The sequence below is a fragment of the Pholis gunnellus genome, assembly GCF_910591455.1.
Source record: "Pholis gunnellus genome assembly, chromosome: 2".
NCBI lineage: Eukaryota > Metazoa > Chordata > Actinopteri > Perciformes > Pholidae > Pholis > Pholis gunnellus.
Window position 1 is genome coordinate 4,413,924 of NC_136536.1, and position 27,727 is coordinate 4,441,650.

General features: G+C 46.9%; 1 protein-coding gene across 2 annotated transcripts in view; it reads right to left on the bottom strand.

The window, feature by feature from the left end:
• Nucleotides 1-5,332: 5,332 nt before the first annotated feature.
• LOC306704276 (protein bicaudal D homolog 2-like) overlaps nucleotides 5,333-27,727 on the bottom strand; it is a 41,138-nt gene continuing 18,743 nt past the window's right edge. The window contains exons 3-11 of one of the 2 annotated variants that reach the window (XM_079170548.1): nucleotides 21,006-21,158; nucleotides 19,369-19,583; nucleotides 19,022-19,268; nucleotides 17,285-17,542; nucleotides 16,978-17,181; nucleotides 16,312-16,860; nucleotides 15,659-15,810; nucleotides 10,677-10,911; nucleotides 5,333-7,552 (exon numbers count right to left, since the gene is read on the bottom strand). In XM_079170548.1, coding sequence (XP_079026674.1) covers nucleotides 7,550-7,552; nucleotides 10,677-10,911; nucleotides 15,659-15,810; nucleotides 16,312-16,860; nucleotides 16,978-17,181; nucleotides 17,285-17,542; nucleotides 19,022-19,268; nucleotides 19,369-19,583; nucleotides 21,006-21,158 — 2,016 coding nt within the window. In that variant the 3' untranslated portion in view covers nucleotides 5,333-7,549. Of the gene's footprint in view, nucleotides 10,912-15,658; nucleotides 15,811-16,311; nucleotides 16,861-16,977; nucleotides 17,182-17,284; nucleotides 17,543-19,021; nucleotides 19,269-19,368; nucleotides 19,584-21,005; nucleotides 21,159-27,727 lie in introns of both variants that reach the window. The other variant, XM_079170547.1, reaches the window with a different exon arrangement.

A 27,727-nucleotide genomic window follows, 5' to 3' on the forward strand; every position in this document is an offset into this window, starting at 1 on the left:
CCGCAGCTGCCCCCGGTGACAGCTGGCGAAAGCATTTTGGAATTCAAACCCTGTGCGCAATGCAAGCCGTACAGCCACTTGGAAGCAACTTAAGAAAACCGTGGAGTTGTTGTTTTTAAGAAGACAGAGATAGAAGAAGAGACCCGCCTTTGTTAAGCAGAAGGATTCACACTCACCAGTAGCTGAAACCCCCTGCATCCTGCACAAAGTTCCTCTCCGCTCTTTCTCTGCTGAATCCGTCTTTTTCAAGGAGAAACTGGCCACAGCAGCGGCTCCAGCGTATACGGGAGGGAGGGAGGGAGGAGGGGGGAGTAAACTCACAGGAGCGTCTCCACTTCAGATCCCCCTTTTCCTGTTCGCCGATAAAGCTAAAAAAAAAATATCTAAAAACACACTAAGGACACTTCATGGTCTCCTAACGGACGCGAGAGACTCTCCTCGGGTCATTTGTGTGTGTGCAGAATGAGAGCACTGTAGTCCTCCATGTAGCGCTTTCCCCCTCCCTCTCCTCAAACAGAACTCGCTCTTCTGTGTCGCTGGAAAAAAAAAAAAAAAAAAAAGGAAAAGGAAATGCGCGCTCCTGTTGCTTGGCGCGAGCACGACAACCCCATTCATTGATTGCGAACGCCAGAATGAACGATTGGAAATAACTAAATTAATTTGTATCCTTTTACCCACTGGTAGACTTTCAGTCTGTCGCCATGTTATCTTCATACTCTTGAATCCATTCCGTGTCCACTTAAAAGTTGTCTGTCTTTTGTTGCATTTTCAGTCATGACATGCCCATCGGCACAGAGGCACGACACGGGTTGTCACGTGGAGTCATGTAAAAGGATGAGGCCTATTTCGAGAGATAGCGCCAGTGAAATCTCCACAGCTGCCTATTAGTGTGGAAAGAAGACGGAGCCTGGAACAGGAATACTAACTGCCACAGTATTTCCATGTCACTGCTCAGGCTTTCTCCTCATCTTTTAATTGATTATCTCCAGTCTCCAGTCAGCTGCCTCTGGGAACTCACGGCGCAGAGCAATAAGGAAGGACAAAACACATCTTGAATGTGCAACATCGTTCTAGTCATAAAATGTAGTTTCCGTTGCTTGTGTGTATTGTCCCGTTCATGCAAAGTTCAAAGTCGGATAGTATGAGGAGGCTTTACTATTTGAAAGAAGTTCTTCACCACTGAAGGTCTGCTGGCATTACAGCTCTGTTGTTTGCAGTGGTTTCATGTAACTGAGTACATTTACTCAAGTACTTAAGTACAGTTTTGAGTCACTATTTTTACGAGTTGTATGCTACTTTATAATACGTGGACATATTGTACTTTTCTACTACACTTTAACATTCTACATTAAAAAACTCATGATACGTTTATCAAATAGGAAGCGTTGTTAAAGATATTTAAAACAAACTGTGGTTACCAACCGTTTTGGCTTGTGACTCTTCACAGGAACACAGATGGAGCCTCCTCGTCATGTTTCCACATTTCATAGATGGTTTCATTCAAACAGCTGTTTGAGGCCCAAAGCAATATTTCCCCCCAAAAAAACACCAAGATTAGAGAAATGTCCAAAACATGAATAGAAATGTGTGGAGCAGCTTTTTTTGTTTTGTCTTCTTTCCAACTGTCATTAATCATCTCATGACACCTCGAATGAGACCCCGATTCCTCTGGAACCACTGGACTAAACTATCTGTAGCTCCTCCTCGGCTATGGCAGTAAGATGATACTTATGCATTGATGCACCAGTCTACTAATATCATATTTAATAATGTATCAGTCCATCCTCTTCAGAATAAGCATGTACTGTTGATGCTCTGATTACAACACACACACACACACACACACACAGCGACTTATTTCTCTGCTCAGGTTGCTCCTCTATACTTCTTTACATATCCTTTAAGTAAAGTTAAGTTTAGCTGATAATGCGTCTGTGCTTTTACACAAGAAAGCTCCAAATGCAGAACTTTTAATTGCAATTCTGTCGTTGCTTTCACACAAGTAAAGTTATTTTCTGTGTATCTTCCTCAGTTATGCAAAATAAATCTTCAAGAGCACAGCCGCGTGGCCTCCAACCCTGCTAACAACTCTCTGTGTCTGTCTATATCTGCCCCCCCCCCCCCCCCCCCCCCCCCCCTCCCCCCACCCCCACACACACCACTCCAATCTTCTTTGAAACACACTTCGACTCATCTACGCACCATTAACCCCTTTTGTTGCTGCACGCTTTTCATCTGCCTCGGATCAACACAGACAACAGCAGGGTCTCTGATGATAACGCCTCCCTGTCTGGCTGCTCGCCAGGCAAGAGGGCACTTCATTGACCTGTCCCTCCTCTCTAATAAGCCGCATCTATAAATCACCTCTTCCCTCGTTGACACATGGCTCACTGACTGCACGCTAATTGCATAATTTGCAAAAACATGACTCTCATTTTGCAGAGAAAACACATTCCCCCCCTTTTGCTTTAATTCATTTTTTTATTTTAGTGGCATTGGGGAAACATTCTGAACATGTCATTGCAGAGTCTGAGAGGCTAAATGTTTTGTGGATGACTGATGACTCGTGTTTTAAATAGACCAAGGGCCCCCTGTTAGTGCCTCCGAGTCCATGGAGCTGCCCGTCAGCCCCGTCTGAAGGGGCATGCTGGTCCACAGAAAGCAGAACACCAAACTGCCCCTCTGGGATACATCCTCTCCTCTGCCTCCCTGGGGCTCCTCCACAAACAGCCACAGAGCACAGAGCAGAGTGAAACAACAGCATTCACACACAGAGAGAGAGAGAGAGAGAGAGAGAGAGAGAGAGAGAGAGAGAGAGAGAGAGGGAGGGAGGGAGGGAGGGAGAGGAGGGGAGGGGAAAAGGCGAGAGATGGGAGTAAGATATGACAATTAGGATTAACAGAGGAAGGAAAATGAGTTGAGATGAGCTGAAAGACAGGTGTGAAAGTCGACACGGATAAGTGTGAGATGTTGCGCGGTGCTTTTGCACTCATCTGAAACCTTCATGGTGTAAATGCCCCAATCATACACTCTAGTCTGAGGTGCCAGTCTATATTCATTCACTCTTCTTCAGGTGCAAATTGAAGGCTCCTATACTGATTCAATCAACACCTCATCTGGTATCCGATTCTGCGACCACGCTAAGGGTTTGGTGGAGATAATGCGTGAGTCACAGCTGGGAGGACGCCTCACACCCTGCGTCCAGGAATGTTTTACTGCATCTTGAGGCTGAGCTCACACTCTGCGCGTCATTAGTTTGTTCACATCCTCTCCGTGCTATCCTTTCTGCTCCAGTAGAGCTGTGTGGAAATGTGTGTATCCGAGCAAAAAAAAACCAAATCCATGTGAGGCAAGTGTGTGGGGATCAGCTGATCTGCAGCTCCCGGTCCCTTCAGGCTCCACGTGGATCCATCACATGACAGAGCCGGATGATGCACATAAATAAGACTCTTTGTGAGCGCAAATACAAACTCTGTTTCTCTCTTTTTTTCTCCTTCTTTTTTTTTTAAAAGGCCAGACCTTGAAGTAACTTTTAAGGATTCTGCTTTTAAGGAGGCCTGCTCACGAAGATGTCAGCAACTGTACTGTAGGGACCCCAAGTGGTGAAACTTAATAGTGCATCGGCTGTGATTCAAAACAGCTGCCGAGTCCCCCCCCCCCCGCGCCCCCCCTCCCTCCACCCACAGCACCTGCATATTAATAGAGCAGGACTGATGCCACGGAGTGAATCCCACTGACCCATATTTCCAGTGGAGCCCATGGTGGGGAGGATATAAGAGGAGACTGGCACCAACAAAGGCTCCACTGTTGCTACAGTGATGTCATCAGTGACATGACCCCTGCCTGCTGGCTCTCATTAATAATCTGCCATTCAATGTTAATCAGAGAGGCGTGTAGTCAATGGAGGCAACTGGTTTCACTGTACTAAATCACAGCAACGTGGTGGTGTCAATTAATGCAGTTGATTCCAGGTTAACTGTGAGAGGACCGGGAGAGGTTAACAGCTGTTAGGAGGTAGAACGTTGTAGTTTTCTCATCACTGTAGCTGAGATGCTGTTGTATTTATGTCTGTACGCATGTTATAAAATCAGTAGTTGTGCATTAAAGGAGATGAACCCTGATGACCCAACCCTATCACGCTGCATTGTGGGAAATGTAGTATTCAGCGTTTTTTGGAGCTCGACCCAAACTAGACACTAAAAGTTGAGACATCTTGGCCTTTGCTGCCTACATTTAGATTTTTGTTTTTGTTAATTTGTCATTTATTTGTCCCACTAACTTTATGTTTTATTGATTGTTTTTACGGTTTTATTTAAAAATATTTTATATTCCTGCAAAGCACTTTGTGAACCATGTTCACCATAAAAGGGGCTATACAAATATTAAACTTATATATATATATATATATGAATTATATCATATTTAATTGCTGGAGTAACATTTTGCTGTTAAGGCTCAGTCAAAATAATATTAAATTAGTTTGGTTTAACTTAGTTTCTCTAGTAAATCTCTTTTTTGTCAGATGCCAAACTAGTTAGAACAGATTGTTAAAGGTTCTGGATACATGGTTCAAACATTCAGCTTTTGCTATTTAAGTGAATTTAGACTTAATCAAACCTACAGAAAAATAAAGTCAAGACAACTGCAGGATGCCTTGTATGAAAACATGCAACAGTTTATGTACCTCAGTGGGATATTCTACTATGTCATCATTTTTTATAGAAGTCTAACCTTTATGGTCATTTAGATTAAGACACAAGTTAAAAATGACTTATATTTGCACGAGCACATCCCACGATACTCACAAAAGTCCAGACAAGAATTCAAAGAACATTCAAAAGCTGAAATAATTTATTTTAATTGACGCACGGGTCGGTTTTTGAAAGAGCCCAGCAGCATTTCTCCTCCGTTGTGAACTCACTGCTGCATTAATTGGGCTGAGCGCCGGCCTCCAGAGCCCGGACAGGAAGTGCTGGGTGCACCAGAGGTCATAAGAAACTGGCTCCGATCTGTGCGTGGGAGTATCTCCAGAAGGCCGGGAGAAGGGAAGGAAAGGAAAGGAGATGGGAAATGGAGGGAAGGAGAGGGAGGGAGGTTTAAGCGAGACAGCAGAGAGAGAGAGAGAGGAGAGTGGGGGTAGATGTTGGAAATGTTTTTGTGCATTGTGTGAAATGTGATCATGTCCTGGAGCCGCTCAGCCAGCTGGGAAGTTCCCCCTGGCCCTGACTTCCAGCTGGGAACCCTCTGAGGAGCCACCAGGCCTGCAGACCATTTACTTCCCTGGTTAACCCTTCATCTGCTGCAAGAGCTATAAATAACAAATGCCCACACGTCTTGGAACTGAAGTCACATTTATTGATTTTTAGCCAGTATGACTACCTTTACACAGACATCCCGCCTCTCTACTGGAAAACAAACAAAACACTTTCAAAGGATTAGTTCAGCAGTAATACATCAGACTTAACTTGTCTATTTTTTTCATTTTTTAACACCCTGATAGAGGTTTACATGTTTGTTTTCTGTTCTGTGTAAAGGTCCCATGACTGGGAAACATGCATATGACATTTAGCTGTAATCAATATGCCATTAATCATAATGCACATTATTGATAAGAATACAGTACTGCATGACAATTCAAATAAATACCAACATACAGGTGAAGTCGTTATTTCATATAAAGATATCAAACTCTCATTATGGATCAATACTGAAACACAATATGACAATATAAAGTTTGCACAGCTAATTGTATTATCACAATGCTATCGCTTCCAGCAAACAGAAAACTTTCTTTTTCCTTTTTTTAAAATGTAAAACTTTATCTGAATTGCACTTTTATTTCCTAGCTTCCCGTCCATATTGGTAAGTTTTAACGCCTCAACAAACAAGCATTGGCTGTAATGGCACTATTCAAGCTTGTTGATGCTTATTTTGTTTTCTGTTTCCTGAAAACACAACGCTCAAAAGATGATGTAAAAAAAAAAATCAATAATAATAAAAAAAAAACAACAACAAACGTAACTCAAATTGGACAAAAAGAAAATGCGCTCTCTGCACATTCTTTTCAACAATACTATCGATATCACATTACCTTCACCAAACAAAGCTAGAGATGCGTAGACGTTTCCAATAATACTCCGACGCATTACAGACGCGTGGAGCGTTTTGTTCAACAGGAGGCCAAAGGGATTTCATTTGGTTCCCTAAGTTTGATTAAAAAAAAACAACCTTTTTCTTAATACCCCTGAATTTAATGAGTGGGATCACTGACCTGCAGAATTCAATACAATTTCAGTTTTATTGAGCTAATTTCAAAACTATCACTTATGCAGACGGGAGAAACTCCCTTTGCACTTATTGCTGCTCACAGTCATTTTGAACCCGAAGTCCTCGCCTATAAAAAAAAACATAAACATAAACTAGTCTAAGATTCTCCCTTGAAACAATGAAAGGCACTACTGGTCAGAAACGAAGAACTAAACAAACCAAAAACAAATCCCCCGGCGCTCGCATGCAGAGAGCCACGGCGCCCCCCGACCACATCTGTCCCAGTGACGGTTTGTCTTCTTTCCGAGTCTCGATTCTTTTCAACCTAAACGGTGCGCCAAGATTTGGCACGATAAAACGAAGAGAGAATGAAACAATTCCAATTTGGAATTTAATTGTCGCACTTGCAGAGAATTCTGGCGGTCAGTGATCCCGTTTTCAGTGGAACGCCCTCGGTAAGAAGCGAGGAAAAGCATATCATACCACTCAATTGTTTTTTTCCCCCCCCGAAACACAACTTACCTATTTTGAGTCAGAGCGTTGTCAAGTTTCATTGTGTTATTTTGAACTATTCCTAGGAATAATAAATACATGAAAAAACCCCAGAATTTGACCACCCAGGATTTTCTTTTTTTGTGTGTAGAACATGGCAGTAGAACAAACACACAGCTTAACATATGGTGTAACAAAACAATTTAAAACACGATTATTTGATGGATAAAATCTTGAGGATAAAGTCATAATAGCAGGTCTGTGGCTTGTGGAGCCTTTAGAGTAAATGGTTTGTTATTTAAATTCAGATGATTCAGGAGGACGTATAATCCTAAAGTCCTATAACCTATGCTGAATAACTCACAAACCATAGTACTACCACTCCTACAGGTTAATAATAGTCTGTTATAACCCTATATAATGAAAGTGCACAGATTAAAAAATAAAAACAATAAACTAAAACAAAACAAAAGATGAAACCAGACCCAGAGTCCCCTGTGTTCTCATTGGAGGGCTTAGATTAGCCAATCACAAACCCACACTTTTTAATCTGTTCATTGGACCTGTGAGAAATTGGCTTCCAGCAGCAGCAGCAGCAGCACGCAAAAGTGTTGTTCTAACAACCGTAACCTTTTAAATAGTGAGTCACTTTATTCGACTGGAAATCAGTGTTTTCGTTTAGCATTTTTTGTCTTCGAGTCCTAATGTTCTATTACTCTTTCGGTGAACTCCGCAGTGAGAATGGACCTTTTTGTGTTGGCACTTCGTCGTCCACGCGGAACTACTGTATTTACTGCAAAAATGGAGAAACAAACATGATCAGCGTTGGCGTTATTTGTCAATTCAGAGCGACACGGCGGCTGGAGTTAGTCAAAGCAACGGAAGCCATGTTAGGAAGCCCCGACGTGAGGACACGTCCTGCAGACAGTTAGGAAGCCAATGACTCACGAGCACCACGGAGCCTCGTCCCACCACCCGGAGGTCAAAAAGAGGTCTTGTTCATGAGCCATGCAAGTTAATGGAGGATGGGTTGACATGCAGGCCTACTGGGAATCAGAAACTGGATGCATCGTGTGGTTAAAACTTAAAAAGGTGACGTGGGCGGAGCCTGCAAGCAGAGGTAGGAGGAGCTTTATAGGTGGCATGCTGTTACGACAGCAGACACGCCAGACATCGATTTTCAAACCGGACGGAGCGACGTGGGAATTTCATCGTTATAAAAAGGAGACGGGGTTCTAGTCCCAATCCCATCCTGGGGTCCACATACCGCTCCGTGATTCCACAGAGCCTACACAAGGGACAGGGGTTAGGGGCTCTAATGAATCAACGTCCTCTGGTCAAATGAGCAACCAGTGGTATTTAAATTTCCCCCTCCAAAAATGACCAGGAGTTTCTCCCTGGATTCATTTTATGAGAGTCAGCTCTCAGCCAGACATCTGGCTTTCTCCATCTCCTCTCCTGAGCCGGTCTACAACGAGGGAAGTTCTCCTCTACTCTACTCCCCCGAACCGTTTCCTCCGTCAGCGCAAACTGATATAAAGAATGCATCACACTTGGAAGTTAAGTGAATCTCAAACTTAAGAGTGATTGACCTCTAAAGGAGGTGTGTGCGATAGCCTCGTCTCTCTACGCCGTGCGCGGTGGCTTTACGGATGCACTCTCAAGCAGGGTTGACTCCATTTTTCGGCGGAATAATTAAGCTCCCCTCTCTTTACATCCGAGGGGGAGGAATACTGTAGTCGGATCCTGCAAGATTATAACCTGAACATGATCATATTAAGAATATAGATTTCAATATATAGCATAGTTGTAGTAGAAAACGCATAATTTGATCAATCTTGCAGGATCTCTTCATCAACCCTGCTTTCAGCACCATAAAGCTAATGTGTCTATGATCCACAAGCAGTACATGGATTTATAAAAACACAAGCCCCACTTTATTTTCCTATTTGCGTAATGCTAGCTTGCGAGGGGTTAAAGCTATTGTGAATACAAAAACAGTAAGTCACTCGCTCTGTCCTCACATACCAGAAAACAAAAACCCTCTATTCGCAAAAGGTTAAAACCAGAATACGCACACGAGGGCCTGTCACGTTAACGCGGATACACACACACACACACACACACACACACACACACACACACACACACACACACACACACACACACAGGCAAATATCGGGAACGCGGAGCATGCGAGGACGTTACCTGACCGAAAATATTCAGAGGGCAACTTCCCCCACAATTCCTCGCTCTAGTTAAAGGGTGAGTGGTGATGCTGGGGGAGCCAGCGGCTGACAATCTAAAAAGAGAGGAGGTCATTTTGTGCGACCGGGCGACAAAAAGACACAGATTAGAGACATGAGGGAAGGCTTTTTAACCACGCAACAGCACGGAAATCATTTGAGAGCTCGGAGCGATCTCCTAAAAATAGAGCAGGGGGGGGACACGAGGACAGGGCTTTACATCAACAGGTAGATAAATATATCAAGCGTTTGGGTCGACAGGCACTTTTTGCCGAGCGGTCGGTTGGTTTTTTGTTCGTAGATTTTGTTGTGCACGTGTGGGCGCCTTTTTCTTTTTCTTTTTTGATTTGTGCTCTTCCAGGATTTACTCCGCATTTAAAAAAATCGTCTTTGAATCAAAACTATATATTGTATCTCTGCTCACAGTAGTCGATGTATCCGTTTGAACAGAAGTCGGAACCTGAGGCACCTTTTGCTGAAGTGCACTTAATTTTGGGTTTATGGAGATCGATTAGTCAAAACGTCCTTCTCTCGGATAATATGGCTCTGAAAGAATCCGTCGCAAACGTAACGGGTCACGTGGAATAGCCCTCCTGCGTTTCACCAGACACCGAATAACTCCTCTCTGTAGTACAGGAGTTCTTCCTGCACCACATACCTGACAACATAAAAACAGTTTAAAAAAAGAAGAAGCTCATAAGCGTTTTTTCCAGCTGCAAAGCCATGCGATTCTACTGACCCCACTTGTATTGGCGTGCTAGCGTCACAGCTTTAAAATAATCCTGAAATAAACACCTGTGGTCACAGGTGCTCCTTTTTCTGCCCAAGCAATTCCATTATAAAACCAGTAGCAAACCCACGTTTGGAATTTCTGTGTAGAATCACACCGTGCTCCCTCTTGCAAGAAAGCAAGAGGGAGATTGCATATTTTTAGTTTCTTTCTCTTCAGAGTTTCTTTGACCTGATTTAGACGGTGGGCTGCTGGACGCAGTGTCAGTCCTGGTGAGGGTGTGGGGTGGGGGGGGGGGGGGGGGCAGGACGGAGAGAGAAGGGGGCTTTTATTAAAGGAGCACCAATGCCGACAGACACAAAACCGTCAGATCGACATCTTCTTTACAAGTCCCAATCCCCGCCATGTGTTACTCTAACCAGGCAATACACTCAGGGGAAGAGGGGGGGGCAGAACAAACGAGCACAGAAGCTGCCACCTTGTTTACGTCATACGTACAGCACTATGACAGAGGAAAGAATAGACACGCCATTATACCCACAAAACCCCCACTATAACGGGGGCCCCTATAATCCACATGCCATATATGTCTACTACAGTCCAAACGTCTAGTGCACACTGTACACACATCGGCATTCCCCTAAGCGTTTACACGAGCACACATGAGCAGCCGGTTAGTCACACAGCAGTCCCTAGAGGAGCGCAGGGAGCTAAGCGAGCAGAGTGGGGCTCTTTAACACTAAGGCAGGGAGGGTCGGGCCCGCGGGCCCCCCCCTCCCCTCTGTACACAGCAGTCCCTTGCGGACTCCTCAGCCGCCTCAGTCACAGTAGATCTTGTACTTCTCGCTGCAAAAAGCCGGCGGGCCTCCCAGAATGCCATTGGGCATGGCGATGAGGAGCTCCGGGCGGCCGGAGCCAGAGCAGGTGAGACTCTGACTTACGTGGTGGGGGTGGGCGGAGGTGCCGCTGGCGGCCTTGCTGCGGGCCTTGACCCGGGTGGCGATGCCCCCCCGGCGGGTCTCCTCGTAGTCGAACTCCAGGTCCTCCAGGCGCTGAGTCAGGGCCAGTTTCTGCTGGATGGCCATGCGCAGCAGGGAGTTGAGGGTCTTCTTCTCGTCCTCTGCTGCAGCCAGCTGCCTCTGCATCTCGTCCAGCTGGGTGACGTACTCGTCACACCTGCGAGAGACAGACGGAGAGGAAAAAGTCAGGAACATTTAAACTGGAAGTGAAGAATATCAGCATGTTTTTACAACATTAATACCTTTCCGTGTCCTACCACAAGGGGGCACTGGCAGTACCAAGAATACCAAACATCCTTTGCCTCTATGGAGCACATAATCAGTGGCTTTTTGTTTGCTTTAAAGCGATTGTAAAACTGCATACCTGAGCTGCATGTTTGAGATATAAACACTAACAACCAAACAACCAAAACTCAAGCACTTTCATCATAACCTTTCCCCCAGTTAGGCAGTGTTTTTTTGGCACCACCAGGTGGAGCCATTGATCCACACAGTGGAGACTGAGCTCCATCACTATTATAAACTAATGACTTCATCAGCCAAAGCTCTGCTCATTTTGCGTCGTTTCAGCAGGTATTTTATGAGTCACAGCGACATCTTTCTTTAGCTGCCACCACTTGCTGATCCTTTACTGCAACATGGTGAACTTCATCCTGCCCTCCATGAAAGATTACAAATTTCAAATTACAGATTTCAAAGAGCAACTTCAACATAAAATGAATCATGAACAGGGGCGACGTCTCAGCGTAGCTTACAACAAACGATATGAGGATACAAGTTAAGAATAGATAACAAACACAAAGGATGAAAGCATTAACCTCGGGGCCACTGAGAACATCCTTTGTACGTTGGACTGAGGAGGGGAGTCAGAGAGGGGAGACAAAATGAAGTCGGGGAAGAGAGGAATACGGTTCGTTACTCCAAGCTGTAGCTGTTCACGCCTGATCTTCACTTTTCCAGTTGGAGTGAGAGTGTATCACTTTAAATCAATCTCTTCCACGTCCCATCTCTGTGCAAAACAGCACCAAATATGACAGCTGTCCCCTTACCGCTAAATATCACAGAGTGCTGCAGTGCGACATTATCACCCGTCTCTCTGTGCCCTTGCTTGTATGTGTGTGTGTGTGTGTGTGTGGGTCTAAGGCTGGACAGGTACATAAAGTGGGTCACCCAAAGGGGTTTTGAGGTGTTGGGGGGGGGGGGTTCATATCTCCTCTCTCCATCTGCTGTCGTTGTGCTCTCCTTTCATTTTCATGCTTTTCTCCTTCGCAAAAACCTTTTCCCGTTTTCATTACCTTGCTCTCTCATTCATCTCTTTCTATCACATCCTCTCCTCTGGTTCTTATCTCGTCTCTCCAGGCCCCCCCCCCCCCCCCCCTCTCCCCCCCTCTCTCTCCGTCGCCTCCTTGCTGCTGTCTGTCTGCCTGCATCAGTCACTTTCTCTCTCCCCGCCTCGGTCGTGCCTACTTTCTGTGCTGCTGACAAAGCCGTCAAGAGTGACATTCTCCAGTAATGACTGACACACCTCTACGGAGGGAGGGGTTGTGTTATGTTCACAAGCAGCGCCTTACTTTCTAACGACACCGCATTAAAAAACATTCTGAAATAAAACTGCTGGGTTGCCTCACCCTTTTCCCTTTGATCTGTCTGGTATTTAAGTATTTACTTTATTTGGGAACACCCCAACCTGTGGTGACTCTTCAAAAACTCATTTAAACATTTAAGAACCACAAGAATGCAGACATCTTCATTATGTAACGCATGTGAGATCTGGTGTTTATTGTTTGGTTGGCGGTTAGTGGCTGATTGAACTGCCGAAAACTCCCACTTAGTTATCATGTTATTGTTGGGTCATGAACTATTTTCTAAGTAGGAAATCTGCCAGTCGGCTGAGATTCTTGTTTCCAACTAAAATAAATATTTTCTAGATTCAAGTGTGATTTTCCGGGATCGTAACTTATTTCTAGAAGCTGCAATAAGAGAAGTTGAATCCCTTAAAGTCTCGAAGGCAACAAACTGAGACTGAAAGAAACCCCAGCGAGCGCAGATGTTTTTGATGTGTGCGGCGCTGCACGTGGTTGTGAGCAACTTGAACTCTGGCCTCGCCGGACCACCATACAAACACACACACCATACCCTCCCCTGTGTGTATGCAGTTTGATTCCCAGTGGGACACACACCCAGACAATGGGGATCAGTGCAGCTTCATTAAACCCAGTATGAGATGGGGCGACGACCCGGGAGGCAGGGGGTCGGGGGGGGGGGGGGGGCTGGTGCGCCTTTAGAGGGCTCAGTCACTCTTGCATCGGGGGGGTGAGAGGGCGTGTTTTCTTTCCCGGGAAAAAACAGAGGAGTCTATTCTAGGGACTGGGGGGGGACACAATGGGAGCCTTTTGGGCCTGCTGATGGTTTGTGGTGGCACAATGGCTGATGGGGGTCGGGAGACGGCCGCTGGATGAACAGTCGTCATGTTCACACCACCAACAAACGGCCTCTTGTTTTGCTGTAATTATTTACGGAAGCCAACGACATTCATGGCCGCACGCGGAAACCTCAGCTACAACAACATTCACGCAAACACGGTTCAACAATCAATATTGATCGAGCGCACGGAAAGAAAACGCACACAGAGCCTCCTCAGCTGTTGTCTGGAACTCGATTGGTCTCGGCGGGATGGTGTGTATCACACAGAGAGCAGGGAGGGGGGGAGGCGACAGCAGAACGACGGAGAGGGAACACAGCGGAGCAGCAGGACCGTCGACGGTGTAAAGTTTGAGGAGGAAACGGGACTCGGGCTAATAGTTTGACTGTTGATCAGTATGAGCAGGAGCCGAGAGCATGTCGAGGCATGTCTCTAAGAATGTTAGATAACTACACCAGAGACTGCAGCTGGAAAGGCGCGCACACACACACACACACACACACACACACACACACACTTGCAAAACATTCTACCCTGTTTCTCAGTCAAACACACATTAAAAATGAACTCCAATATACGACACCTGCATATTTTTTACAATTCTACTCCCCTTTCTTCCCCTGTGACTAAGGACCACACATTTGTAGCTGAGAGTTTTCCACGTCTCACCTTTACAGAGCGGCGATTACTGTCAAACTAGGCTCCTGTAGTGGGCTTTAAATGAAGGCCCGTCCCCTTCCTCTCTTTCTTTTCCAGATGACTAGAGAACCGGGTGTGGAAGGACGGAAGGGGGGGACAAAAGGGAGAGAAGGGGGGTGGGGGTGGGGGGGGTTGTGTGGGAAACCTCGCTCTGCCGAGTCCCCCGGCCTCTCAATGAGTCCTCTGACCCGGCTCTGCGCCGTATAGGGCAGAATTTACATACCAATACGTGAAACAGACAGAATGTGATTCATGCATAGGCACCGGAACACGGACAGGCTACTGGAGCCTCGAGAGCATCGCCGTCAGGGTGAGCTGCCTTTGTGCGGAAACACATGCGACGATGCAGGAGGTAAACAGTGAGCTGTGGGTGTGTCGTCATTATCTTAAGCCTCTCTGGCAAAAGAGGCTTAAAAGACACAGACAATTCACAATGGATCTACGCCTTCACAGCAGATCTCGCACCGTTCTTGCACTGGTGCGATGGGAATTATGAAGTGACACGACTCTCGGGCCCCTAGAGGGTGAACAATTATGTCATTAGTAGGAGCCAGATCTGGTTCCCTCTTAGTCTTTGGTCCAAAATGGTTTAGCGTTACACCTACATCCTGTCTCTGTCTGGCTCTGCAGTGCGCCAAAAAACCCATGACGACACACACTCTCGTATTCGCAGACGGAGGAGTTGTCCTCCTGTTACTAATGTGATTAGACGCCGTATGGAGTTACAGCAGGCACACTTCAGGGACAGGTATTGAACTACTGTGTGGGGAAGGGTGAGGGGTGCAGAGCTGCCCACACATCCCCTGTATCCTTCGTTCCACCCTCCTCTTCTACCTCTCCTCCCTCTGCACAGCTTGAGCTTTGCTGTGGATTGCGGAGGAGCCTTAAATGCAGAAGGAAAGACTGTCTCAGCATCTGGACCAGAGCTGATATTTACGGGACAAATGGGCACCGGCCTCTAAAAAACATTCACAGAGAGGATGTATTTTAGTACCTTTTGCAATATGCACACACACACACACACACACACACACACACACACACACACACACACACACACACACACACACACACACACACACACACACACACACACACATGCACACACACACACACACACACACACACACACACACACACACACACACACACACACACACACACACACAAGCAGTGTGTGAGCACTTAAGTCTGCTACGTGTAGAGGGGTGAATGTGTAATCCAGACCAAGAGGAGGTGGGATTATGCACGGAACCTTTGACCGGCTTCTCTTTGGAATCAGAACAGATTAGTGAGTGTGTCAGCCCATCTGACACACACACACACACACACACACACACACAAACACACACACACACACTAAGGCACTGGTCAAAAACACTACTTAAGTGACATATTTCAATGATACCCAGATTAGACACCTTCTGTTCTCTACAGTCAGGATTGATGCCAGTATCCCTTCCTGACCGCGATTCTCCAAAACAAACACCGTAAACATGTCACAATAACACTGAGACGTGGCCAACACATGGTACCCATGGATTACACTACGATTACAATCTTAATCTTTAGTTTACCTGTCTTTAATAGAATAGCATGTAGTCTGCTGTGTTGCTGCTGCCTCTTCTAAACTCATCTAAGTCTGAACAGTTTGGGAATTAGACAAAACCATGTCGGTAAATATCTGCTTGTGTGACGATGTAAAGTGAGGTAAGGATTGTATGTCAGATCAATGTTTTTGTGTCTGATAAGAGTCTTGGAAGGCGGCGGACGTGCTTCTTACCGTGTGCCGAACATGGCTCGGAGGGAGGAAAAGGTGGCGGCGTCCTCCTTCAGGGCTTTGAGCTCGTTCCTCAGTTTCATCATGGTCTCCGTCACCATGGCCTTTTCGTTCTCGTACTTGCTCTTCAGATTGGCCAGAGCGACTTCTGCCGTCTGTGGGTGGACGAGAAGAACAAAAAGGGTCAGAGCAGCTGGAAGGCGTCGGGGTAGGGTTGTTTCCTGCCTGTCAATATGGACCACATCCCCTGTTCCTTACAAGTCAGTACGGCCCAGCAGGCTGCAGTCGTTAGTGTTAGCTGCTGCTTTAAAACCCATAGGTGTGTGGGTTTATGAGGGTCTTTCATGTCTGTGCTCTAATGGTCACTGACTGACCACACATGCACTTTAAAAGGGCTGCCACAGCAACTGCATACACAATGTGTCTTTGGAGGGCTGTTCTCCAATCCGAACCACAAAGATACTCTGGACAGCTGACATCATGGCGGCAGTCTCCACCAGTGTTTGTTATAGATCTTGTCTGCAATGCAGTTGCTGCAACAGCTGAATAGACCTGAAATAGCTGACCGCTCCTTCTTCGGTTTCAATTAAAACCAACATATGTTTTTGGAGTGACACCCAGTTATTTTAGCCGACATTGAGTGCAAAACAACAGACCTGCTTGTTGGCCTTGAGGACGGTCCGCAGGGTTGCGATCTGTTCCCTCTTGGTGCTGAGCAGAGATTTCAGTTTGAGGATCTCCTCCATGCAGGCTTCCTTGTCCTTGTCCGCCACGGTGCCGAGCTCCAGAGAGGCCACCCTCTGGCGCGACAGCTCCGTGGTGCGGTCCACGGCCAGCTGCAGGTGCTTGATCTGGTCCCGGATGATGGCCACCAGATTGTAGATGTTCATGGGCTCGCGGCGGTGGTCCGACACGGGAGAAGGCAGCGAGGAGACCGGCGAAGGGAGTCCGTCGCTCGAGTCGGTCTTACCGGGCTCGGGGAAGAGGCCCTTGGTTAGCAGAATGGGGGAGCGGCGACCACGGCCCTCTGGGCTGCTCCGACCACCCTTGCCCTGCTTGTAGAAGTCGAGCATGACGCGGTTGGGTGTCTCGTTGTTGCACATGCAGACGTGGTTGTAGAGGGTGGCCAGTTCTTCGCTGAAGGTGACCAGCTCGTCCTGTGCCACACTTAGGCTGCCCTGGGACTCGCCTGCCACGTCGCTCAACTGAGGACGCGGAGAGAAAAGGTGTCAATTAAGCACGTTCTTTTTGTCTTACAAAGTTCCTAAAAACACCAATTTAAATATTTCTCAAAACGTCAATATAAAAAGCAAACATCTCACCTTGCGCACTTCCTTCTCCAGCTTGGCCTTCTCTACTCTCTCTGTGTGACTGGTCTTCTCCAGAGTCGCCAGCTTCCCTTCCAGCGTTGTGACGTCGATCTCCAGACGGGTGCGCTCCTCTTCGTAACTCGACTGACAGGCCTGGTATTCTGTCTTCAGAGTCTTCAGTTCCTCCTTCAGCTCTCCTGCTTCAGACACGGCGACCTATGCAAAGCCAGATCAATGGTTGAGAATATATAAAGCTGAGTATGAACCAAGACGATACGTAGAAAATGTAGATTCTGTCCACTATGAGGAAACCGTGTACCTTGTACTTGCACTCCAGAATCTCCGGTCCATTGATGTCCACCTCGTAGTAGTCTCCGTCTTCATTGCTATCGCGCTCTTTCTCGTTGTCCAAGGCGGACTGGCGCTCCTTGCTGGCCTGGAGCTTGCGCATGGCGTTGAGGTTCTCGGTGAGGCGGTTGACCTTCTCCTGGTGCTCGGACAGAGCGCCGTTGACCTGCTCCAGCTGCTTCTGGGAGTCCTGCAGGGTGGACAGCAGGTTGACCTTCTCACGCTCCATCTGAGGAGAGAGAGGCAGAGACACAAAGCGCGATAAGACGCGACGTCATCATACCGCACGTCCGCAATGAAAGTACAGTACTCTCCGCTTGGCTTATTGCACGCGCCGATTCCCGGCTTTTGAAAATAGATCACATTCAAACCAGTGGGTCATCTGTCATGTAACTCTACCCACTATCAGGCTTGTGTTTGCTAAGCTATGTGAGGCTCATTGGCCGGTGGCCCAGCGTCAGAGTCAGGATGACCGTGACAATCTGCCGGACTGGGCTCAGGTCAGCGCTGGCAGAGTCACTGGACGGCTCGTCTTACACACATGCACACGGTCGTGCTGAGGTAAGCACTGAGCTATTTCAGAAGCTGATCAGTAAATAATGTAAAAGTATCGTGTGCACGCTCATCTGCATTGCATTGTTTATTATGAGGAATATAGAATGATGATCAGTCTGAACATTCCTTATATCTAATGTTAAAAAACTTTAATGCATAAAGCTTTTCATAAGTCAACAAATATTTAGATAAATAATAATATAGTCATATATTTACAACATGATGTAAATTTGGAAGAGGGCTTTTGGGGCATCTTACAAACATCACTGCCCATCCTCCTCCTGCAGAAGCCATGTTGGATGTTGTTACACATTACCAGGGACTAATAGGGTGATATCTGAGGAGCGGACGTCTAGGATCGATCATTGAGTACCTAATCAATAGAGTGAGATGCAGCAGGAGAGGAACAGAGTGGCTTAATGAGAAAAGGAAGCCTTTTGTTTGCTCTGCTGCCTGCCTGGAATCTGTGGAATGACCCGGCAGGAGGCTTCAGCCGGCGGCATGACACGCTGCTGGGTCATATTAATAAGCAGTCGGTGCCCAAAGCAGGGCAGCTTTGAGGTAACTTTGACTTTACTTTATCATAACAGTGATTATCCACAGGTTCCCCATACTTTCGGGAAACCATGGTGCCCAATCAGCCGCGGCCTTGGACTCATGGGGTGATGAGCAAGCAGATGGCAGGTCCACTGGTGCCACCACCCGCCGCCTCGCAGCCCAGCAGAGCCTGAAGGGTGTTTGTGTGTGTGTGTGTGTGTGTGTGTGTGTGTGTGTCTCACTGGATTAACTTTGCTAGAGGGGGATTTAGATCCCTGCAGCAGGTCAGGACCTACTGACTCACTCACTCTTTCAGACACACCTCCACACTACAAGCCAAGCCTTGTTGGCTGTAGTTAACTTGTGGTTAACTGGCTTTGTGGTCACCAATCTATTCTCATATCAAGAACATCTAGAGAGAAAGTCAAGGTGCTTTATTGCTTTTGACTCTCATTATCTTGCTATTGATTCTCTCACTACGCACACACTGCAGAAACACCCGAATCTGTGAGACTGCAATCGATTTATCGATTGTTATTGATCACTTCAAGTGGATCGTAGAGTTCTGCGATCTCTTCTACCGTTAACAGACTGTTTCCATTGGTTGAGAACAAACCTGCATCAGCTGCTGTTTGAGCTTCAGGATCTCCGAGATGTTGAGTTCGCTCAGCAGGTCGTCCACGAGGCTGGGCGCAGGATGGAACAGCTCGTCCTTCTTGGGCGCGGAGATGCGGTTGTCGCAGGTGATGGCATTGGCCAGCTTGGCGAAGCCGTTCTCGTACCCGTGGAGAGCCTCGTCGTTGTTGGGCTCGGTGCCGACGTCGTCGCTGAACTTGAGTCCATCCAGAGAGATGCTGAGAGGACTGGGAGGGAAAGAGGGGAGAAGAGCGTCATTTAGTGTTCCTTTACGGTGTGGACCGAGGCCTGTGAGCGCCTTGTTTGTGTGCTTTATAATTTTTTCACCTGTGACAAAGCGTGTCTCCAATGCTCATGTAGTGGGAGAGCTCTTTCCTCAGGGACGCCTTCAGCTCACGCTCAGTCTTGATGGTCTCCAGGGCCTCACCCAGCTGACGCTCGGCGATCTCTTTCAGTCGGATGGCGTCCTCCAGCTGGCTGTTCAGGAACTGAGTGTCCTCCTCTAGACGACGGATCTCATGCTTCAAACCCTCAAACTCCACCTGGGGAAAAGAGGAGAGGAGGAGACACCTTTAATGAGGTTTTTTAGCTTCACAGAGAAATAAATACAACTAGACGCTGGCTCGTGTGTGGCAAACCAGCTGGATCAAAAAGAGCGGCGTTATTCAAGCTAATGTTAATTGAGGACATATCCATATCATTTCCCTTTCTAATTAGTTTTAAGTTAATTGGATTGGGGAATCCTTTTTATATTGGATGTCTGAAAAGGAGGAGCCGCTTTTGTTTAGTTTCATGCCCTCTGTGGTGAATATAAAGAACAGAATCTAAGATGACACGGGCATATGGGAAGAATTAACAGCTCAAGCATAAAAGCTGACATCAAATGGAAATGTCCTACTTGTAAATTCAGCTCTTGTTTTATGTTTGCAGATGTGCAAAGGGGATTCGTTTTTTTTTTCTTTCCACTCATTTGACTAACGCCAGGAAGTGTGTGTTCAACCATGAAGTGTTAGAATCTCTGTCCAAAGAATGATAGCTGTTAAAGAGTCTGTCAAACACTTCTACAACCAGACGGCAGCTGCTCATCTCTTTACTGTATCAGAGGATGTTTTTCTTATCGTAATTAAATCTATAAAATATTAAAATCGCTCATGTTTCTTTGCACTGTCTAATCAGTACAAGAAGGAGAGCTGATGAGGGGGAGGTGGAGGGCCTGTAGGGCTTCTAAGATGCTGTAAGATAGTACTACACGGTACATGTGTGTACAATTAAAAGAATCATTGTTTTAAATGTAGACGGGCAGAAGGCGCGCTCAAAAGCGAGAGTGGAGCCGTTGTAGTGCACAAACCTTCCCAAGCGCCTATTTATCAAAGTGCCACGAGATAAAAAATTGTTGAGCTTTTGGAACTCTCAACAAGCGTTGAGCATGTGACCCGGAGCAACCAGGAGCAGCTGGCGGATATCTTTCCTTTCTTCCATAAATACCAGTCTACGGTAAATATCTGGAGGAGAAGTTAATCATTTTAGTCGAGGGCGACCCAGATCTTTACGATCTGTTCCACGGATTATTTTACTTACTACAGTCACAACATTGTGTTGAAAGGTCAGACAAACGGACGACAGACAAAAGCAGCAGTAAAGCTGCTGTGAGGGATTTACTGGGCTAGAAATCCAGTCATCTTTGTTTTGACTGCGTTTGGTTTAGTCAGTGAGGCTTACTGCTAAAGCGCCACAACTGCATCCTCATCGTCGTCGCAGCGTGCAGGTTTTGGTTGCTGAGTAACGGACAGGCACCACAGCGACGCCCGGCTGGCGTTTTCACAGGTGAACTGCCCCTAATTAAGCCCAACTAAAGAAGACTGCATGATCCCCTACGGCGAAGGTAAATTAACAAAGAAGGGGGATGCTCTGCTGCATGATTCAAACGTTGTGCATCTACAGCTGCAGCCCTGCTCCATCCTCACCTGGCTCTGCTTGAGCACGGAGACCTGCTTCTGCAGCGAGATGTTCTCCTCCTCCAGCTCGGTGTAGTCCTGCAGCAGACGAGCCTCCCGGAACTTGTACTCCTTGACGTCGTCACGCAGCTGATTCCTCTGCAGCTCCACCGTCTGGCCGTTCTGTGGGGCCAAAAGGAGGAAGAGGGAGGGAGAAGAGGAAGAGTTGTCAGTGACCACTACTTCAATCTTGTTTGACCGAGTGTGGGCGAGACGGCGACTGATGGGTTATTGTTGCTTTAGTTTAACCGTTAGTGTCACATTGGCTCGTTAACGCTCTAAATCTTGCTGGATAAGAACGGGCTCCCATCTGCCCAAACTGGCCGCGTGTGTGTGTGCGTGTGTGTGTGTGTGTGTGTGTGTGTGCCTGTTCGTGTTTGAGAGGGAGGTGCCAGGTGTCCCTCTGGGCAGTGGGCCACAAGTGTGCCAGCCTGCCGGCTCCGATGGCACCGCAGAGACTGAAGCCTACTTATCTCTCTCATGCTGACAGGCATTCAACGGCCGGGAAGCACTCTACTGGTCTAATTTCCTATTGAGGAGTCAGATCGGGCTTGGTGTCTCTATACAGACGGATACAAGGACCGATCAGTGCAAATTGTGGAAATCAGAGGTAATGCAAAAAGTGTCTGGATTTTAATTGGAAAAAGATTCGAACTCAGTTAATATGTGCCGATATTTTGAGTGTGTTCTGTCCTTGACCAAAGAAATCTTGTGTGTACCGTAAGTGCAGCTGGCTCTCTCTTGCTGCTCAGGAAAGGCACCATTAATTATATAAAAGGTAGGAGAGGTAAGAGACATGCCCTTCCCCCACTTCCCCCGACACAGACTGAAGGATCTGATCGGCCTCCCTGAGCCCCCCTGTGTCCTCACGACCACGTCCGTCGCCCTGTTTAACCCTCCGTCCTCTGCTGTTAAGGTTTGACACCTCCCTCCTCCCATCCCCGGCTGACCAGCTCATCCCCAAAAACATAAAGAGCCCCGCAGGACATTTGGGTGGGGGAAATCTTAGCCGGCGCCATATATATATATATATATATATATATATATATATATAATATTCATAACTTTGTTTTCATCAGAGTATAATCGCCTAGAAACTAACTACACGCTGTGTTTTTAAAGACAACTTCCTAGTCACACACTATTCACAACAGAGAATAGTATAAATAGTAATACAGCTTTATTAATAACCACGCTCCCTATCTGATGTGACTCTGGAGACTATCAGGCAACTATGAACAATTTGTTATTGTTACTCTATCATTTGATTTATCGCTTATTTGGCTTACTGAGGGAGGAATTCACTGACAAACATGCTGCTGCCGGATCCCCGCTGATGAGTACACGCTCCTCGTTTGCTCTGTGTAATAATTAATCACTGTGTGTAGAGCCGAGTTGACTTTTGAAGGCGCATTTATATTCATCTGGGTTTTTCTGCGCATGTCTAATGAGCGTGGGCGTGTTGCTGTGCGAAAGCGCCGGTGTTGGTGCATTACTGCATAATGCATGAGCTTACAATACTGATCAGTCCTGCCACTAAGCCTCCATGCAGTGGTCCTGACTTCTGAGAGAAATGTGAATTAAAGCAAAATAAAACGACACAAAGCCGTGCCAGCTGGTTGTTGGGAGTCTTTTCCTGGTCAGGGCGATGTGCCTCAGCTGGAGGGGTCAGTGCCGTCCGGTGCCGATGAATACAGGCCACCGCTGAACCCGATTGTGATCCTCCTCCAATCTGATTACAATGCATAACGGGACTTGACCTTTCACCTCGCTTCCACATCCTCTGCTGCACTGAGCCCCTCAGAGACCGGGGGGGTGGGTCTACACCGAGCCACTGTTTGACGGAAGCTGATTTGAGTAAACTCATCAGGGTTTTTGCGGTGGCCGTGTGCTATGAACGGCGAACAGCATTTAATCACGAGGAGCGCACACCTCTCCTGGGAATGTTTGTAATATATTGTGGTATTTGTGTGAGCGTGTGTGTGGCTGTTTAGACACTGAGGTGTGGGACATTGAAGGCCACCCCAGTGGGGGGAGCCTTTTATGAGCGTGGGCCTGTGTGTGTGTGTGAGTGAGGACCCCCCCGCCTGCTGTCACTACAGGTGACGTCTTAACAGCTGCTTGTATTCGCCCACACACATGCAGACAAATGTGTCACTTCCATGCAAAGTGGGTGGGTTGTACAGGAATACCATAAACTTGAAGAACAAGCAAGACACACATTAGATGTTTAAACGCACAGTGAGGGGCAGTGCATGAAATGTGTACACGCATGATAAAGCACGCTATCCTTTGCTCCAATGAACCCTCTCTAGGTTCATACAGTGCTGCGAGATGTCACAAGAGCGGCACACACACTTCTGTCGGTCAGAGCTTCTTCCAACTGCACTGTTTGAAATCTACCACTTTCAACCCTAAAGCTTTCTTTTTCGACCATTAAACTGCTTTTGACAGCCCAGTGGGGTTGAGCCTGCTTAAATCCATAAAGCTCAGAGTAATTTCTCAACGTGTTTGAGCCGCTCTAACCTCGACTTCAGCGGGAAACCGCTCCGTCGCTCAGTAAGCCACGGCGGCAAAGTTTCAGGCTTAACTCAAGTGTAGATTAGGAATGTTTTAATGCTTTGTTGAAGGCTCTGCTCAGTTCTTAATAACTCCAGAGAGTTTTTGTAAATATGGATATCTGCTAATCCATACTAGCTTTTTACCCCTCTGGTTTGGTTCCATCAAAAGTGCTGCCAAAGACTGTATTATTGATGTGACAGCACAGACAGGCTAAATATAACTATATTTTAATCTTATTTTTCTTTTCTCTCTTGCACTCTCACTCCACTGACCTCGTTTTCACTCTCCATCCCGCTTTGCACTTCAGTAAAATGCACATGCACCGGATTTTCTACAAACTATTGCAAAGTGCAGAGGGGTTCCCAAATGGAATGACACCATGTGCAGGTCAATGCTGTTTCTTTTTTAACCCACTTTCTCGGCTTTTCTTTCTAAAACCACTGACCTCCATTTTGCTTTTTCCACCAACAATTCTGCTCTCATTTTTCCAACCCCCACCTCCCCTCCCCTCTCATCCGCATGTGTCAGTGTGGTTTTAGAGGCCACGTATCAGTCACAGTTGAATTCCTTCCTCCTACGGAGCTTTAGTTCCATCATATCTATATCAGATAAAAAAAAGGAAGTGTATAGGGACGGCCATGTTCCCTTCAGCTTGTAGATCTCTGGTGATATTGTGCTCCACTGAGCACTTTATGGTCTTCAGTAAGCTGATGACAAAAAAGCTTTGTATGTCCTGTTGGCTCTGCAGCAGTCAAGGTCACATCAGCACGAGTTAAATCTAACTCTACGGAGCTGCGAACATCGCAGGATTCAGGAGAGACGAGAAATGAATCACAGATGCGCTACAGCTCCACCCCTCCCCCAGTGTAGGTTTAGACAGAGCAAAGGAATAATGAAGCTCAGGGGCCTATTGCTACTGTCACCAGTCGAGAATGTGGCTGAAAGCAGATCTGCTTTTATCCTCTTCTTCGCTGCAAGCGATTGTCATTGTCTTCAGCCCACCCAGACTCCATTAAGGAGACAAAACACAAGTCAGGGTCGCACTTTTCAATGAGACAATTAAAAAGTAGAAAGTGAAAGGAGCCTTGTGGACGCCTGGCTGATGGTACTTTGTCCAGCGTGTCACCGTTGAAGAGCCCACAGGGCGAAAATGTGCATGCATGCACTCAACAGCGAATTAGAGATTTTTGAGGTCCTTTAGATGAAAGTGCAGAGATGTGCACGTGAGAATATGCACACCCATTAGCCGGAGTGAGTGTGTAGGCCTGTTTGTGTGTTTGTGGTTGATTTATTAGGATCCATTGATCCGGCATGGGGAAACCTCTTTGGTGCTGTGAGCCGGGGGCTTAAATCAAGATCGACACACTGTCAGTGCTAAAGCCGATCTCAGAGGACAAACATTATTAGGGATCAATGGCACGTCTTCTAAATGTATTTCAGAGACGCACCGCTCTTAAGGGCCAAAAATAGCCATCAATCTGTGAGACGTGCCACTCATGAGGCGGCTAGCTGGGGTGGAAGGGAGATTAGGTGATGTTGGGTGCTGTGCTCAGATAACCCGCAAAACATCTGGAGGCTATAGAGTCATTTGTGGGTCACTCAAAGGCTGGTGCCGAAATGGAAACCGAAGCGGCTCGTGTCTGAGTTTTCACACTTCTTCTTGTTATATTCTTTTTCCTCAGAGACCAATTTTTCAACCTTTTCTCCATTTGTCCTTTCATACTGCCCACCTCCTCCAACTAGCACATGACAGGAGGTGATCTGTCTTGGCATTAAAGTCACAGGGAATAATAAGGCAGTCGACATCAACGCCCCAGAGCCCTCTGGGAGTCCTGTTACATTAGCGTCAGACGATAATACCAGGGAACAAAGAGCAACAGCCCTTGGATCTCTTTACCACTCAACTCTGACCTTTCAATAATCAAGGTAACGTGTCAGATATAGAAATAGAATAGGAGTAGAACGGACATCGCACAGTTTACCGCGGCCATTTGACTAGAAGGAAAAGAAGATGTCGATTGCTGTTGGTTGTTTTGGGGGCAACACATGTTAGTGGAGCTGTAAAGTGTTGGACCTCTAGACCCGGTGCTGCCAATGAGCGGCTCATTTTCTGTAACAAAGTGTAGCATTAAAGCATGGTGGAATTAACAAGATAGCTAGCTTGTTAATTCCACCATGCTTTAATGCTACACTGGTCGCAACGGTACACATAAAAATGGCCGCTGCTCTGACTTTCCTGCTATGTTGATTTGAATGGGAATGTCCGTTCTACGTCTACTCTATTTCTATGCTGTCAACACTGACGTGACGACTAAAATTCCTGCTCTCGTGTCCATCTGCTCCACTGGAAACCTGCAGCCATGCACTCTCATTTCTTCCGATTGCAATAAATACAAAGGCCTTCCGACCTCCTCCGACCTCATCCCATCAATGCAGATGACCCCCCCCCCCCCACCCACCCCATCTCTCGACCGCCTCACTTCTCCGTCAGGTGTTTAATCCGGCCAGTTGATGCAGCACTTACATTAAGGGGAAAGCCTGATGTCTGACAGCTCCGTCGACCGTGTTAATGAGGTGGAAAAACCAATCATGTTTAACGTTTGAATGGCCTGCACATAATGGTGATCGACAAACGGCACAACACCATAATTTATGTCTTTGTAGGGAAAATGAATCATTTCAGGACGGTTACAGTGGCAGCAGCACAGCATCCTGAGTGATGCACGTGTAGAAAGGAAGTCCTGCAAGCAATCACGTGGCGATGCTGAGGTGGAACTCCATTACATTTTTTTTCACGAGTGTTTTTATCTTTGGCTCTGCTTTGATAATTTGCTAAAAGAGGCAGGCAATGGGGATTCCCATTCTGCAAGGATAGTGGCAGCCATCACTGTAGGCACATTCCTCTCAAGACATGAGATTGAATTTAATGAAGTCATGCCTATTAGAGTGCGCCTCCTCACAACGTTACTGGCCCTTTGTTGGAGGTTTAATCCTGTAGACTGCAGCGTAGCAGTGAAATGTGTCTTATCGGTGCTCGGGGCTGACATTCGAGTCTCTGGCATGGAAACGCTGCCTGGGAGGACTGAACGTGATGTCGGTGCCCAGCTGAAACGCTGTGACTAAACGGTTGTGAATGAACGGGCCAACTACAAAGACGAGCGCTGTTTTACACCGAAGCCTCCAGATCTGTAGAATAATGACATCATCTCGTGATGAATATGTGAACAACACACACACACACACACACACACACACACACACACACACACACACACACACACAGACAGACGGACAGACAGAGGGACACATTTGTAAGCCTTCTTTCAGCTGTGCTAGAAAGCTCTTTGTAGATGTGCAGGAGCTGTGCAGGAGCAGAGAAAAAATCCCCCAATTTCAGCCACAAACAAAAGGCAACAGCTACAGCCCAACCGTCAGTTGTATTCCCTGATCAAATTGAGTCATCTAATCAACCTCCTGACCCGATATGATTAGCTAGGCTGTCCCAGAAAAGCAGCCCGGTCCACCACCGGTGCCGAGTTTACTCTCATTAAGCCTTTCTCCTCCTTTAGAACTCCTCTTTCTCTCGTACCGTTCTAATCGTCTCCTAGTGCCCCCTCCTCTCCTCTCCTCTCCTCTCCTCTCCTCTCCTCTCCTCTCCTCTCCTCTCCTCTCCTCTCCTCTCCTCTCCTTTCTCTCCCTGCCTGGGCTTTTTGGGCTAATTTGAAACCCGGGAGACAAAGGCCTCTTTTCACTCCTGTCAGTCTGGTCACAATGCCAGCTTCAGTGCCCAGGCTCCCTCCATTTGCCTGCCACACACACTCCTCCTAGCACCCACAGAGGAGACCATTAGAAGGGTGTCATTATCTTCCACACATGGGGCAATTTACACTCCGGCCCCCTTTTATCCTGCCAATTAGAGCCGACTGCCGCATCAGGGTGTTTATAATGCGAATGGTACCTGCAGAAAAGCCATCATGCAGACCACCAGCTGCTCCGAAGCTGTAGATCAGACATGCGAGAAACACTGTACTCATTTTTCTAAATAATATTAGGAGATTTAAGAGGCACAATATCTTTGTTGACTCCTGGAACGACTGCAGGTAAGTTTTCTTCTGGTTAACTCGTGTTGT